This window comes from Pelodiscus sinensis, chromosome 2 (assembly GCF_052426305.1).
Source record: "Pelodiscus sinensis isolate ZL-2025 chromosome 2, ASM5242630v1, whole genome shotgun sequence".
NCBI classification, from domain to species: domain Eukaryota; kingdom Metazoa; phylum Chordata; order Testudines; family Trionychidae; genus Pelodiscus; species Pelodiscus sinensis.
In genome coordinates this window covers 212158796-212176021 of record NC_143053.1, presented here as the reverse complement: position 1 = coordinate 212176021, position 17226 = coordinate 212158796, and the positions used below count along the sequence as shown (strand labels likewise).

The window sequence follows — 17226 nt, the reverse complement described above, 5'->3', positions numbered from 1 at the left end:
ACAGACTTTACTCATTTCTTTGAGCTGGTCACCATTTTAATCGTGTGTTTGACTCAAGGTCAGAGGCTGACAGTACTATCATTATCTCTTCTGTTTGTTTTAGCAATGAGGTACTCCAGGGTTGTCAGCTTGTGTAAATGGTGTATCCAAATTTGGCTGGCTGAATTTTTTTGTATAATGAATTAATGACAAAAATAAGGGCTGTTGCTTTAGGATCTAGGTGTCTATATTCAGCTGTTCAATTCTTAGCCTAACTTTTTGGAAGCTCTCTTATACATCTTGCTCCTATTGCTAGAATCTTAAGATAAAGGTCCTAGACTGGACTTGTTATAACATTATAGTAATAGATATCTGCTCAGATTAAATGCATTGTTTACTATCTATAGACTACTGTCTGATGTTTTTGTTTATTTTGCCCATTGAAGACAACTGACTTATTTGCTCTTAACCCATACAGAGAAATTAATTTACTTAAAAGGGCAGAAAGTAGCATGCCTGGATTTGGTCTGGTACAAGCATATTTGAGCATATGATGCAGTTCTGTTTCCGGATATATTATTTTATGAACCAGTCATATGGCATGTTAACTTTTAGGGTTTTGCTTGGCATACAAAATTATTCAGAATATTGTTCCAAATAATCTATGCTTTGGATATTCCTTACATCACAAACTACATGATGAAGTCATCTGCTATTAGAATGGGCTGAATTGGGCCCACCTGCAGCAGCTCAGTAATCCAGTACTTATTCACAACATGACACCATCCATAGAAAGAGTCAAAGCTTTCTTTTTTGAGAATTATAGCACCTGATCTTAAGTTGTTATAAATTGTCATATTGTGCCTTCAGTTGAGCCTTGCTCATTTAAACAAGCTGAGGATTTGTCCCACTGTCTTTTATTTATTTATTTATGGTTATGAGAATAGCCTTCAAAATATGAGTTAAATATCAATCCATGCTGTCAAATCTCTTATTCTGCATCTAGTCTTCTACTATTATCATGTTTGTTTCTATGTAGTATTAACGATAACTCTTAATGAACATTTAAACATGCACATTATTGCATATTTTATTGTTGATCAAATTATACAAGAAGGAGGAACATTCGTATTATGAATATCAACAAAAATCTACTGACCAGTGAATTGTTCTTGAGAGAAGAAAGCCATTTTTTTTTTTTTTTTTTTTTTTTAGTCTAATGTGGATCAACCACATGTTACACTGTGCTTCAGTCATTTAGCAGCCTTTCTCTGAAACTCCATATGTAGTAATTTAAAGCATGCTACCATCCATTATACATTTTCTGGGATGCAACATAGGGTATGTCTACGCTATGGGACAAAGTCGAATTAAGATACGCAACTTCAGATACATTAATTGCGTAGCTGAAGTTGAAGTACCTTAACTTGGCTTTTGGTACTGTGTATGCTGCAGGAAGTGGGAGGAAGAGTGATCTTCCTTTGACTTCCCTTACTCCTCATGAAATCAGGGTTACAGAAGTCAGAGTAAGAAGCCCGTTATTTTGAAATTATTTCAAAATAATGGGCTTGCTGTGTAGACATGCACTCTGTTATTTCAGAATAATGTGAGTTATTTTGAAATAATGCTGCTGTATAGACATGCCTATAGTATAAAAATAGGGCACTAGATTGGCAGTTAGGAAACCTGTATATATATTTTGGTTTCATCACTGACTTGCTCTGTGTCCTTAATGAGGTGAAGTGACATTCCTATCTATAAAATGAAGGTAATGACAATTCTCCTTTTTGCAAAGCTCTTTGGTTCTATAAAAGTGTGAAGTATTGTTATTTATTACTTATTATTTATATCAAGACTGAAGATTCACACATTTAACCTTTGATAGCCAACTATGTTAAACTTTTGGACTCTTTTTTTCGTATAATGGCCCTGAGCAACCTTCATCTAGCTATATGATTTATAAATTGAAACTCTGTACAAATGAAGAGAAGCATGCAGAGCACAACTGACATTAATTACTCCACCAGTGGTTATGCCACCGGACCTGTGAGACAACTCCACAGTTGCTATGAGACTGTACTACTACTTAGAGGGGACAGATTTTTTTCATTGTTTTGGCTTTGTATACTGTGCCTATCAACATGTTTGTGTGTATATATTAAACATGCACAGTAATAATTAACCCGATAGGTAGCTATCTTCACCGCGTATTCAGTTCTGACAAATTAGGTATTGTGAAGGCTGAGTTTGAGGAAAGGGAATAGATTAACCAAAAATGGCGAACAAAAGTTCTAGAATGTTACATGCAAAAGGTTCAAGCATAGCTTGCCTATTTCACTACCAGTCCGTCCACACACATCACTATTATATACAATTACTGTGCATGCTCATTTGTAGTTGAGCAACATCATTATTAATATATAATGCTGCAAATTTGATCCAGAACCTTTTTCTGCATTTTGCCACTGTTTTAGAATCTTCCAATTAAATTAATCACCAAATAGGATTAATTCCCCATTATCAGCAGTTTCTTTTTTCTCCAAAATATGGATTGTGGTGTTCCTTACATTTGAGATTCAACCCAATAGTGGCTCACTGTCCTGCTACAGACCATTCAAGTTGTTGTTACCTATCATGATTTTGAGACTCTGAATTTTGGCAGTCCCTGCAAGGCTTTTCAGATGTTTCATCTGTCTTGAAATACTATACAGACTCTTAACATGACATCAAGCTATGATGATCCTATGATACGACATCATGTTACAGTGACCTTTGCAATATGGCACATCTGCATAAAGAGTGAACGACTTTTCCAGGACAGAGCTAATAAAAAGACAGCCCTGAACAGAAATTGAACAACAGAATCACAGTGTTTACTTCAATTTTCCCTCAATTGGCAGCAAAAGGAAACCACATTGCTCATTCCACTGCAGTGGGAAGGAAAAAGCAATTCAGTGAGAACTATCCATGTTTCAATCCAAAACATCCATATGGTATTGGTAAACCAGGAGTATGAGTTAGCAACAAGCTGCATAAAAGAGTAGATATCAGGAACCCAGCCCAGTCAACATGCTGTTTCTGTAGCTCTGCCAGGGAAAAACAAAAACATAATGTTGATATGACTGTACTAATATCTACTCAGCTCTATCAGTCTGCAGACAGTCAGAAAGTTTTATAAGAACAAAATGAAAATTCTGAGTCTACTCAGAATTGTAAAGGACTTTGAATTGTATGAAACTTTTCATACTTTACCACTTCTTTGTTATAATATGTTAAATGAAGGAAAGCTAATTTTCAAGTAACCTTTTGGTTTAATTTCATGACCACATTATTCAAAATGTAATACAAGATTTTTAATGTTTAATAAATATTGTATTTATATTTTTGGAATAAAATAAATATCAATGCCACAGGCAAAAAGATACTTTGGTCCTCTCTTCATGGTATCTAGCCTACATTTCAAATTAAAGAACCAGTAGGCTGAGAGAACTCTGGTTCCAAAGACTAAACTATAATTCCTGTGAACAACATAGTCTTTATATCGAAAATATTTATAGGCTATAAATCTTGCATAGTTTACACTGTATTTTGACTTCCTTTACCTATACACAAGGTAGGGAGGAAATAGATCAGATTTCTACTGGTTGACTTGGCGGTGTGTGAGCATTCTTTGTTTTATTTCATCTAGGTAGTCACCCTGTATGATTGCAATTAAATAATGGCAACTGCTCTTTTCAGCTACATAATATGAATTCCTCCAATCCTTACTCTCATTTGATGTCCTATTGACTAATTGGGATTATCCACATAAGTAAGGGCTGCAAGATCAGATCTGTGTTTAGCAGGATACAGAATTTATCTAGATAAATATAAGCTTTTTGTTACATATTGCTTTCCCTGGGATTCATTGGTATTTATAGAAATACTTGTGATGGTTAAAAAGGATACCTTTTTTGGATGTTTTTTTTTTCTACACTTACTTTTAAAGGGTTTTTTTCTTTTGTAGGGGTAACTTTTTAGTATCATCTCTCTCACACTCACATTCACACCTCTTTTATTCATCTCCCCCAAGATATTATTTTATATTAAAGTTCGTAAATACATACATTACAATGTTTTCATTCTTATACTTGGCAGTAGTCTCACACTGCTTTTAAACATCCTGGTTAGTTTGAAATAACATTTTTAAATACAGTAATTGCAGACCATGTTTTAAAACTCCTTGGTTCACAAGCAAAGCAAAAACAAAACAACTTCCTTTCCCTCCACCTCACCCCATTCAAAAATACTGATCTGCAAGATTCAGCTGCCAATAAAATTCTGTTTGGCAATTTACTGCAGGTCAGATTTTTCTAACGCATTTAGATGCCTAGAGATATTTTCAAAAACAAGTAGATGCCTAACTCTCATTGATTCTGAAAAAAATCATTTTCCTTTTGTTGTATTCCAAAATGGATGAAATGCTTGAACAAATGTCCAAAATATTTATGTTCATATAAAAAAGTCAAACTTAGAAAATTTCAGCCCTAAAGCTTAGGTTTTGGGGAGCTTTGAGCAAATAACTGAGAGCTATGAAGTAAATGTGAGAGAAATCTGAACAACAGTTGGTTACAACAGTGCCTTCAAATATTATAAGAATGTAGAGTCATCCTCTTTGCCCAGAAATAACAAGTTGCAGTTCTCTTAATGCTTTTCACTTAAGCAAATATTTTGTATGTCTTGAATTGGAAAAAGTAGTAGCTTTAAGTGTGTGGGTGGGTGGGTGGGTGGGTGGATGGGGTATTACTCTCCTAAAACTACACAATAAAGAATGCATAACTCCAGTCTCTAGTTACTTCTTGCAAGTTGTCTCTGTTCAACACTAGCTCATGTGACAAACCCTCTGGAGATTAAGGCTATCTTTTAAGGATGTAAAAATTCATTTAGGAATGTTACCATGTAATCACTGAAAAATCATAGCAGTTACTGCTCTGGGCACTGGAGTATAAAGCTTAAGTAAGTTTTATACTGCAGAGCCTGTGACAAAGCCTTCCCAGGAACAGAGCCGTCAGGGGCTGCCATTGGCCCTGCTGCTGGGGAGGAGGCTTCAGTGCGTCAGTGAAGTTGCCTCCCTGGGAGCAAGGCCGGCAGCAGCGTTTGCCAGCGCCACTCCCAGGGAGGAGGCTTTGCTGCAGGCTCTGCAGTTGGTTCCCAAGGATTGGGGCTGGCAGCACCTGCTGGCCCTGCTCCCAGGAAGCCAATGTGTAACCTGTCCCGGGGGGCTGCCACGGACAGGGGCTGCTCTGGCGGGCCCCACGAGGCCGGATCAGCCTCCTGCCTGGGGTGGGCTGGGAGATGCTCCATCCCCTACTGATTAATGGGTGAGGCTTACCGGTTAACGTTTTACATCCCTTGTATCTTTGTGGTACCCTTATGCATAGGTACCAACTTTCCCTCCAACCAGGAGGTGCTCAATCCCCTGCTCTGCCCCAGGTCTCACCCTCATTCCCCCAAACACTGCCCTCACCTCACCCCCATTCTTCCTCTTCCTCCAAGCCCTCACCCTGCCTCCTTCCCCAGGTGAACCCAGTCTCTGCTCCTCCCCCACCCTCCCAGAGCTTCTAGAAATAACAAGTGGCAAAAATAACAAATGCCAATCAGCTGTTCGCCATGGTCTGGAAGCACTTGCGGAGGAGGGAATGGTTAGCGGGGCCAAGAGCATATGAGTCGTGGGGGGAGCAGGGGAGCTTGGTGATGGGTGGTCCACACCAATTAATTTTTCTCCATGGGTGCTCCAGTGCCAGAGCACCCATGGACAGGGTTCCCACTAAGATTTTCCACCCATGAGCAGAGTGAGTTTTTTGTTTTGTGCACCAGAATTGAGTTAATATGCGCTTGATTGGAGGTGTACCACAGTGACACCCAAATTATCAATAAATATCTTATAAAACTCTCCCTTTTCCCTCTGCTGCCATGTTCCCCCCTCCCACCCCCAGCACCCCCATCTGCTCCCTTGGTGCTTGCTGCTGCCCCCCACCCTCCTTTGCCCTTCTCATTCCCTTCAGTCCTTTGGGGACCTGCCGTCCTCCCCATTCTGCTTTACCCCTGCACCCTCCCTTCTCTTCCTCCTGTGCCCACTCCTCCTCTAGCCCCACTCTGATCATCTGTAGCTCCTCATCCCCTCCCTTAACACCTCCCTTTACCCACCTTCCCTACATCTCTCTTCTATCCTCTGGTGCCCGTCCCTCCCCTCAATGTGTCTGCCCTTCTGTTTCATCCCCACAATCCCCTGGCACCTTCCCTGCACCTTTCTGGTGTCTCTCCTTTCCCTCACTGCCCCTGCCCTCCTTGCCCTCTTTCTCCCTGGTGCCCACCCCCGTCATCCTCTGCCCCAGTTCTCCTCATGTCCTTCTGTGCTCTCACACATGACTTGCTCTATCCCCTGCCTTCCTCGTGCTCCCCCTCCTTTCAACCCTTCTCCTGGCTCCCATTATTCTCCTCTTCTCTTCCTCCCTCCCTCTTGCCCCTATTGCCCCTCCCCTTCTCTCTCCCAGCATCACTCTGTCCCCTCCCTTCTCGCACCCCCATGACACCTTCCTTCCCCTCCCCCCTCCTGCCCTTTTCCCCATTGTCACCTCGTGTCCCCTGGCATTTGTATCTCCTCCATCCTGCCCCTTGGTGCCTTCCCCTTTTTTCTCTTGCCCTGTCCCCCCTCCGCTTAGCACAAGCCCCTTCCTGTCCTCACTCCCACCTTCCACATAGTTCTCCCGCTGCCTTTTCCTAACTTTCTACCTTCAGTGTGGAAAGCAGTTGTGGGGGTTGGAGCCAGGGCCATCTTGCTACTTTTAGTACCGCAATCCCAGCCCCAGAAGTGGGACCTCAGTACTAAATATAGCACCGTGAGCAGATTTAGCTCCAGCTGCAGTAAAGCGGCAGCCGCACAAGGCCCTTTCCAGCTGGGGCAGCCTCACTGGAACATCTTCACCTCACATGCCCCAGCTCCAGGCAGAGCAAAAAGGCAGCTGCCCACCACTGGGAACCCACTAGGCCACTCACTGCTGCCGCTGCTGCCACCACCACTCACTTTCTGTTCCAGCAGGAAGGTGAATGGTGAGTGCTATTGTGCGGCTCTTACGACATGGGCAGACCTAAAATTTTTAGAGTGCAGGCGCATAGCTTAGAGGGGACACAGCCCACAGAGTCAGCACCTTTGTCTGTAAGGTACAATCTCTTAGCATTGAGGTTTGAGGATAGTCAAGTAAATCAAATTTCAGAAGTGTCTTAAGCTTACAATCACTCAATAAATATCACATCGTCCCAAAACTCATATTTTTTTACTTAGACCTGCTAAATTACATTATAGCTTAAAATATTTGGGAAAGCATCTCTCCATTAATGTATCTTCCTCAGAAAACTATTGAGTCACTTTCAAGACTGACTAGAATTGTCAGAAAAATAGCATTATAGTAGATTATCTTTATAATAGGAAAAAATATCTAAAGAAGGATGAAAAATTGTGGGTTTTTTCATGTAACGATGAAGTAAATAAGCTGCTTTGTCCTCCTTTTTGTCTTTTCTGAACATATTTAGATTCTCTTTGGAAGCTTATTTTTATCCATAGGTCATAGATAGGAGAACATTTAAGTATCTCTTGAGGAACCTTTCTTTGATTTAAAGGAATCATCATAGTCTGTAAATTATTGTAAATTATAAGCACTTTTGAAAAGTGGAAGACAATTTTCTTGTTTCCTCTAACTTTATCTTTGTTCTTGATAAAGATATTGGTAGCATTTGTAATAGCTCTGCAAATGTCAGTGTAATGAGCAATTTCTAATAGGCACATTCCCCAGTGAGAGATCTAAATGCATCATGTTCATTAGTTCATGCCTTGCTAGATTAGGTCATTCAAAAGAAATTTAATTCTCTTCTTGAAACGTAACTTCTCGTTTAGGCCGACTGTCCAAATGGTATAGTTACTAGTGGATTTATTGATTTTTTTTTTCTACCACCACTACCATTCTTAAATAATTTAAACTAAAATTTTCCTCTTACATCTGTATTGTGAAATTGCTTTTACTTACATAGTTCCTTTCTCAAATAATCAGCCTTTTTTTTCCTGTTCAGTCCAATAATTGGGCATAAAACAGATTTTCAATTTCGTGGAAGATTTTCGGCCTTTCCTGCCACAAGAGTTAGTGCTGTATTGTAGCTTGAGCACAGAACAGGAGGGAGGGATGGAACTATACAAGAATAGATTGAAAAGGGTAGGTGAAATTCCAGTTATTATAAATAGACAGATCTGCTCTCTTGTAGTGGTGTTTCACCTTCCTGAAAACCATTTGACATAGACCATTGGTTGGAATGACGTGGTTAAGTACAGGCAGTCCCCGACTTACGCGGATCCGACTTATGTCGGATCCGCACTTACGAACGGGGCTTTCTCGCCCCGGAGGTCGGGGCGAGAAAGCCCCGTTTGTAAGCTGCTCCGGTGCTCCTGGTCTGCTGGAGACCGTCTCCAGCAGTCCAGGGGTACCGGGTGGGTTCCCGCGCTTCTGAGGCTTTGCCAGAGCAAAGCCTAAGAAGCGCGGTGAACCGCCGCTGCTGCGGCTTCAGTCCGGGTGCCTGTGGTCTGCTGGGGATGGTCCCCAGCAGACCACAGGCACCCAGACTGAAGCCGCAGCCGCGGGGGGGTCCCGCGCCTCTGAGGCTTTGCCAGAGCAAAGCCTCAGAGGCGCGGCACCCCGCTGCCGCTGCGGCTCTGCTCTCCGTGTCCCTGGTCTGCTGGGGGGGGCGCAGCTAGTGTGCCCCCCCCAGCAGACCAGGCTTTTGTTTTGGACCCTGGGGCAGAGCAGCTGGGGCGCTGCCGCTTGGTCCTGCAGCGCCGCTCTGGGCACTACTGGACCAACCCGGCAGCACCCCAGCTGCTCTGCCCCAGCTCCTGATTCAGCCGCTGCTGGTCAGTTTCAGCAGCGGCTGAATCAGGACGCCTGGGGCAGAGCAGATGGGGTGCTGCTGGGTTGGTCCAGTAGCACCGAGGAGCAGCGCTACTGGAGCAACCCAGCAGTACCCCAGCTGCTCTGCCCCAGGCGTCCCCAAGTCAGCTTCTGCTGAAACTGACCAGCGCTGACTACAGGAAGCCAGAGGCAGAGTTGCTCTGCCCCGGGCTTCCTGGAATCAGCTGCTGATAAGTTTCAGCAGCAGCTGACTTGGGGACGCCTGGGGTTCTTAAGTTGATTCTGTATGTAAGTCAGAACTGGCGGTCAGTTTCAGCAGTGGCTGAATCTGGACGCCAGTTCTGACTTACATACAGATTCAACTTAAGAACAAACCTACAGTCCCTATCTTGTATGTAACCCGGGGACTGCCTGTAAATACCTATTTTTGATGCACGATTACTCTCTTGAACAAATATAGCCACTGGATGACAATACATCACACTTGGCTGTTGTTGATAAATTCACCAATAAAGGCCCAATAGAAAATTCTGTTCTAGGAGGTTACATGTTTCTCTGGTTGTTTTAAAAATCGAGTGTCCATACAGAATGTGTAACAGTTCTCTCCCTATCCTGACCCCATCAGAAGACTATTTGCAAGTCAAAAAGCTTCATTTACTTTCTAGATGTTCAGAAATGCCACATGCAGAAATAAGAACTCCTATGTGGTTGAAAGCTGCGTCAAACGGTACCTGTTAAAAAGTGTAACCTTTTGAAGTCTTGTAATTTGCAGCACGAAATATAAGGGCATTACAAAATAGATTTAAGCACCCAGTTCCTTCAGATGATGCTCAGAATTTCCAACGTAATTCTGCCATCATCAGTATTCATCAGACTTCTATATCCATTTCATAATCTAACGAAATAGGCTTTCACCACTCAAAGTACTGCAGTATAATTTAAAACAGCTAAAGTTATACATGTTTCTCTATTTTTAGACTACAAGTTAGCACTCTGTTGAATCTCAAGAAAATGACTGTAGTAAGTAACTTTAATAATCTCCCTTCTCTAGTCACTCAAATTGTAATCATTTCACTGACATGTTAACATTGCAGTTCTCTTATATAATAGGCAGAATAAGAGATCCATCTGGCCTGTTGCTCTACTATATATCTAATTGGTACTAATATTTCTTAACACAAACACAGCCTATTGAATATTTTTCTTTATGTAGTGTTGCAGTTGGGTTTGTCCCAGGATAGTAGAGAGACAGGGTAGTGAGGTAATATGTTCAATTGGGCCCACTTTCTTTCCATAGTCAATTCAGACTGTGAAACCTTCACTAGGATTAGCACCACAAAATACCTTGCATGAACTGTGTTAAATGAACATCAGTTGACTGTAAATAAATTAGGTTGTACATACAAAACAAATGAAGTATATTCTATAAACTAAGACTATAAAGAAACAGTGGCAATCAGAGAATACAGCATAAGCATAGCAGTAGAAAGACTTGGGATGTTCTCCTTTCTAATGCATCCCAAAATGTTTTGGGGTATGTCTACTCTGCAAATAAAACCCCATGGCTAGCTCCTGGTGGGCTAGCAGGGTTCAGGCTGTGGAGCTGTTTAAATATAATGTAGATGCACAAGATTGGCAGGGCAGAGAGCTCAGGGACATGCCCAAGCCACAGTTCCTATTTTTAAGTCCTATAGCGCGAGCTCTGCCAAGCCCAAATCAACTGGCTTGTACCAGCTGCAGGTGTCTAATTGCATTGTAGCCATATCCTGCATGAAGCTTGTGTATTGGAGGTTGTTCCCCAATGGATGCACCAGCTACCTCACAGTTGTTGTGAATACTACTGTGTAAAATTTGTAGCTTTTCAGGCTAAAATTTCTGGATGTCAGTGAGAGAATGCAAATTGCTACTTCAGCCTTCTTACAGTGGATACATAACTTTATTTTATTTTTAATTGACTTTCCTTTAGTGTTTATCACCATAGTATCTGAGCAATTTATGTACATTAATTAATTTAACTTCACAACACTCCTTTGATATAGAGAAATACCTTGTTTTACAGTTTGCAACGAGGCACAGAGGCTCTGATTTTTTTCAGTGGTATTGAGAATCTCCAAATCAAGTCAATGGAAGATATAGATGCTCTCTGCTTGGGAATTCAAGTCGCAGAGCTATCAAGTAACTTGTTCAAGATCAGACAGGGAGTCTGATGGAATCAGGAATTGAACTTAGGTGTCCTGTTATTGGTTAGTTGACTGACTGAAAACCAATTAAACACTACATAAAGCTTATAAGTTTGATTGCAATTTGGCAGATAGCATAGTCTTACACTGGGGCTGTTTTTAGAACCAGACCTGTAAACATTTCACCTGCATGATTTTGAATGTCAGTAGATTTCTACTATAAAATATTACCACCTCTTTATGAAATATGATAAAGCCATTTTAAACCCAAGCCTACATTTTTACAAATATCATAGCAATAAAGTAGGGGAACAGTGCAAACTTACACTGCAAATCCATAATTTGATACATGCAGGCAAGATTCCTCTGTGAAGTCTCAGTGAACTCAGCAATGTTCTATAAAGGTCAGTCTGTGAATTTCTGATGGCAGGATCAAGGCCTTAGGTGTTAACTATTACGGATGTGATTCCTCATACAAAGAAAAAGCTAAACTATGGAAGATACAGCGTGGAATGCGTTCTTCCAAGGCGTTCGACCCAGTCAACAGAAATGGGCTCTAGAAAATACTTGGGAGAATTGGCTGTCCTGAAAAGTTTATCAACATTGTTCGGTCCTTTCATTATGGCATGCTTGGTCGCATCCTTAACAATGAAGCGATATCAGCACCTTTTGAAATATCAAATTGTACAAAGCAAGGATGTGTCCTTGCTCCTCTCCTGTTTAACATCTACTCTTCAATGATGCTGCTACTTGCTTTTAAGGACTGCACATTGCGTATACCTATTCAGTTTCAAACAGATGGCAGTATTTTCAATCTCTGGAGACTTCAGGCTTGAACCAAAGTAGTTACTACAACTATTCATGACCTTCTGTTTGCTGATGACTGTGCACTGTTGGCTCATTCAGTGAAGGATGCACAGGAGCTTTTGATCACTTTGTTACTTCTGCTCACCACTTTGAACTCACAGTGAACCTCAAGAAGACAGAAGTTATGCCTCAGCCTGTTTGGAAAGAGCCCAGCATTCCAGTGATCACTGCTGCTGGTACAGTCCTTAAGGCAGTTGACAAGTTCTGCTACCTGGGAAGCGTACTGTCTTCTAGCATAAATGTGGATCATGACATATCTGCTGGATTAGCCAGAGCTGCCTTTGGAAAATTGATCAAACGCCTATGGAATGACCATGGTATCAAACTTCACACCAAGGTAGCGGTTTATCAGGCAGTTGTCCTGAATATCCTGCTGTATGGCTCGGAGTCAAGGACAATATATCATTGCCATGTTTTGAAGCTCGATCAGTTCTATATGTGTTGTCTGAGGAAGATTACCCATGTGAATTGGTGGGACAGAATTCCTAACACAAAGTTTCCTAAGCTGTGTGCTGTCATGGGCATGGAAGAAGTACTTATGAACAAACAGTTTCGCTGGATTGTTCATGTTATGAGAATGGATGATACACGGATACCAACAATGGTCTTCTATGACTAGCTTGATCATGGAAAGCGCTCTACCGGTTGTCAGTATAAGCGCTATACAGACATCTTAAAGGCCAACATGAAGTCATGCGGCATATCTCTCAATGATCTGGAAATTCTAGTTCAGGACAGATTGTCCTGGCGGCAAACCACTGTATGGGCTCTTAATGAGAGTCAGCGTATCCAGGCATTACAGGAAAAGCATAGGATCCGAAAAGAACGTGCAACGCCTGCAGTTGGTGGTTTTTTATATGGCATCTGTAATTGGCTCTGCCGATCAAAGCTTGGTTTAGTCACTCATCAACAGCATCATAGAAGATGAGATCCGTCGATCAACGGCTCAGTCCAAGAAGAAGAAACTTATCAAGCTCACTCTTGAAACAAGTCAGGTTCTTTGTTCCCACTACCCATCTTGGAAAGCTGTTCCAGAACTCTATTCCTCTGGTTATAAGAAATCTTCATCTGATTTCAAGGCTAAACTTCCGGATGGACAGTTTATATCCACTTGTTCTTGTGCCATGATTTCCCCTAATTTCAAATGAATCCTGTCCCTCGTTGGTGTTATTCCTCTTGTGTATTTGTAAAGAGCAGTCCTATCTCCCCATAGATTTTGTTTTAGTAGGGTAAATAAGCCTGGCTCCTTAAGGTAGACTTGCCATTCCTCTGATCTTCCTAATAGCCCTTTTTTGCTATGGCAGGTTGAATTCCTCTTTTTTTTTTAAACATAGGCAATGAGAATTGCACACAGTATTCCAGATGAGGTCTCACCAGTGCTTTGTACTTTTGTAATAACACTTCTTCTAGGAGTGTCTGGATGCTCCACTTTATAAGCAGAGCTGTCTGAACACCTAATCAGAGATTTGTAGTAGCAGTGCCTGGTTGGGTTGTGCACGTGCTACTCCCATCTCACACATGCTGTCAGAAGAAGTTACATAGCGCTATATGGCCAACCCTCTTTCAGTTCCTTCTCTACCACTTTTGGTTTGAATCAGAGCATTTAGCAGCACCTCTGTAATAAGGATGTAAAATCCTTTTTAACTAGCTAACTGGTTAAAGGTTATGTCTAACTGATGTAAGCAGGATCCCACAGGTGGGGAGCCCGGTCCAGCCAGAGCAACCCCCAGCCCTGCAGGGCTGCAGGCTCCTGGCCCAGTGGTATGGTGGGCCCAGCTGCTGCAGGTGGGGAGCTGCTCCTGGGTGCTGGTTAAACAGTACCTGTTCATATCCCTATTCTTTAACTAAACTATTTAGCATAGTTCTTACAGTTAAGTGTTTATTTAGATTATAGCCTCTTGTCCTGTTTATTTTACTAATTTTTTTTTTATTCTCATGTTGACCTTCAATTCTTAGTGATTCCTTGGATTAAAGTTCTTGAAAACCCCTCTTTGAGGGCCATGCCGAGATCCCCTGATTTCAAACACTGCTTCACGTGCTGATTATTGATTCCTGTCTCGAAAACATTCACATTGTGTTCACTGCCTGGATGAAATGCACATATCACAGATGTGCTCAGCTGCCACAAGCTGAAAGCCCATGTCAGAAAGGCATGAGACTACCAATGAAAACTCCTTATGGTGGAGAAGTCCTTGTGCCCATCATCCAAGCCTGAAGTCCAGATTCTTCCTGGACAACTGTCTCCCATAACAGCCTCTAACAGAGACTCCACCAGCCTGTCTTAAGTAAAAGAAAACAGTACCAAGAAGATTACCAAAAAGCAGGATTCATCATCTTTCTCAGGAATCTGCCAAGAAACAATATTCCCCAACTCAGCATACTCTGTCATTATTGACCGCACAAGGCCCCACCACTGCTGAGAGAGTGAAATCTGGTGCCATCAGTACCACAAGAGTGCAAGATGCTAGTGGGCTAGCTCAAACAAGGCAGCAAATGGACATTGAAACCCTTTGCCTTGGCACCATATAAGTTAATAAATACCTGTCAGAAATAACTCGGTGATATCTTTAGAAGTAGTTGAATTCGCCATGTGGTCCCAGCAACCATGGTTTCCTTACCTTCTAAAGATGTCTGCTTGTCTACCACACACTGTGTCTCCTCTGCCTCATCTCCTCTCACAAGCTGTGTATCAGGTTCACCATCCCAATCTCACAAGACTTCAAAATGTAGCTTCTCCATGGCTCCAAGAAGCTGAAATGACCATAACATCTGTCTTATGGGTAGTGGAGTTAGCCTCCTCATGGTACATCCACCATGGACATTTTTCAAAAATAAATTTACCTTGAGACTACATCTCAAATTCTTACAGAAGATCCCATTATCATTCCACTTTAACCTACTCGTCCATTTTCCATTGTTCTTCCTAAAATCCCCTGGAATGAATAAGAAGTGTTAGTCTATACCCTGGATTTCTGAAAGACATTAGCCTTCTATATTGAGAAAACAAGGACCTTTTTGAGAGTCACTGAAGTTATTCATCTCAATCATAGAATGCTCAAAAGATAAAACTGTCTGTAAATAGAAACAGTCGAAATGGATCTCTGAATGCATCCACTTCTGCTACCACCAGTAACAGCTACAACTCCTATGTGGTTATGTGCATACTCTACCAGGAGCTTATCTGCTTTGTTAGCATCCTTCAACTATGTTCCCATTATGTACATCTGCAAAGCAACAATCTGGGAGTCAGCCCACATATTCACACAGCATTATGAATCAGAACAACATTGATCCTCAGATGCTATATTTGGATTTACCAACGTATCATCAGCCACAAATATAACTCCAAAGATCCCTCCTTTCCCTGAGGGCCATTACTATACAGTCACCTGAAGTGGAACACTCTCACAAGGACATGCCTTGAAGAGTGTTAGTTAATCTTTCAGTATGACCTTTTGAAATCTTCCCTTTTACTAGTTCCTTGTTCACCTTTCAATTCATGTGTTAATTCCCATCTCTTCCAATTCAACTAATAACTTCGTCTATGTAACTGTATGGAAATGCTTTACTGAAATCTAGGTAGAATAGACCTACTGCATTTCCTTTGTCAAGAAAATCCGTGATCTTCTGAAAGAAAGAGATTAAGTTGGTCTGGAATGAGCTGCCTTTAAAAAAAAAAAAAAAAACTATGCTGTTTTATTCAAATTACTGTTTACCCTTGTCTTTAATTATTCTCGCTTTCAAAATGTGTTCTAAAGCTTTACGTACAATTGAGATCAAACTAACAGACCTGTAACTTCCCATATCACTTCCCCCCTTTCTTAAATATGAATATATTTGCAGTTCTACTTCCATATCTAATTTTTACTTACATTTCCCATTTGTAACCCAAATTCCTTATCAGCGTTATTAAAAACTGAGCTAAAGTATTTGTATAGATGTTGGGCCCCATAACTTCATTCTCTTTAATTTCTATCCTATCCTCAGGAATTAGGCATCCTACTACTTTCTTTGTTTTCTTTGTATGTATATGCTAAAGAACATTTACTATTGGTTTTAATTTCCTTTGCAAGGCCCAGCTCAGCTTGGCTTTCGGCAATTCTTGCTTTATCCTTACACTTTCTGACCTCCAAGAGGTAGTTTTCCTTGTTGATCCATCCCATCTTCTGTTTCTTATTAGCTCTCTGCTTTCCCTTAACATCTTTTGAGTTATTTGTTCATCCAGTTCGGTTTGCAGTCCTTCTTTGTGTTTTTTCTCTCCCTTGCTTGGCATGCAGGGTCCAGATAAGCAAAACTGCAGAAATTAATCTCTCCTCCACCTTCAGATCCTTGCATTCTTCAATCTAGTTCTCGTCTCTAACTAATTCCCTTAATTTTTGAAGTTTCCCCATTTGAAATCAAGGTGGTCTAGTTGCAAATCTATTGTTTATTCTTCCATTTAATTTAAACTGATGTTGACTCATGATTATTGAACCAAGATTGTCCTCTATATCCAATACTTCTGTGAGGTTCTCAATACTTACCCAAAACTAAATAAAAAATAGCATCCCTCTTGTTGGTTTGCTGACTGCGTGATAAAGATATCTATTTACCATCAGATCCAGGAATATCTGGACTCTTCCATTATTAGTAGCATCTTCACTCTCCTCTTCTAGGGGCAGGTAGAATCCTGTTGAAGATCTGCTGAGCTTCTATTTCGTTAAGCATCTTCCCCAGCTGGGTGTAGTCTTCCTTGTCGTTTGTGCTCAAGTGACACAAGAAGTACAATCATTGATTCTTTCCACTCCGTTTAGAATCCTCCTCAGCTGCAGGCCCATGTTACATATCTTAGCTTCTAGCTGACAACATACCCTTCTGTTCTCTGGATCCGTTCTAGTGATAGATTTGTTTGTTCCCCTAAGCAGGGAATGCCCAATTACATAGACTGGCCTCTTTCTAATGTTTATGCAATTATTGGGCTTCCCCCCTTCTGTTCTTTGTGGCTTTGGTCCCCTCTGTTTGGGTCATGTAGTACATTTTGTTTTCATAAGGGGGTCACAGTGTGTTGAAGTTTGAGAACCCCTTTTATAGACATGTTTCCATGCACCACTTTCTTATCCAGCATGAATCTGCAAATCTTAGATTTTTCCCTTCAGTGGCATCTCTCCTTTCCTCCTTCTGGAACCTCACATCTTAGATTCTCTCTTCCCTCAGTTCTAGAAGGTAGCATCTGTCAAGTATCCTTTCCAGAATAATGTATACCCACAGTTTCCACAATCCATTCTTCA

At 41.4% G+C, this 17226-nt stretch overlaps 1 protein-coding gene across 14 annotated transcripts in view; it reads left to right on the top strand.

Annotated features, from left to right (window-relative positions):
• Nucleotides 1-17226, top strand: part of UMAD1 (UBAP1-MVB12-associated (UMA) domain containing 1) — a 164542-nt gene that overhangs the window by 94638 nt on the left and 52678 nt on the right. For 8 of the 14 annotated variants that reach the window (XR_012902038.2, XR_016348964.1, XM_089776690.1 and 5 more), the window contains one exon: nt 9890-9932. The exons of the other annotated variants lie outside the window; for them this stretch is intronic. Coding sequence is in view for 6 of the 8 variants with exons in the window: in XM_089776690.1 (XP_089632816.1) it covers nt 9890-9932 (43 nt within the window). In the remaining 2 variants the exon portion in view is untranslated. The remainder of the gene's footprint in view (nt 1-9889; nt 9933-17226) is intronic. 14 annotated transcript variants of the gene reach the window in all.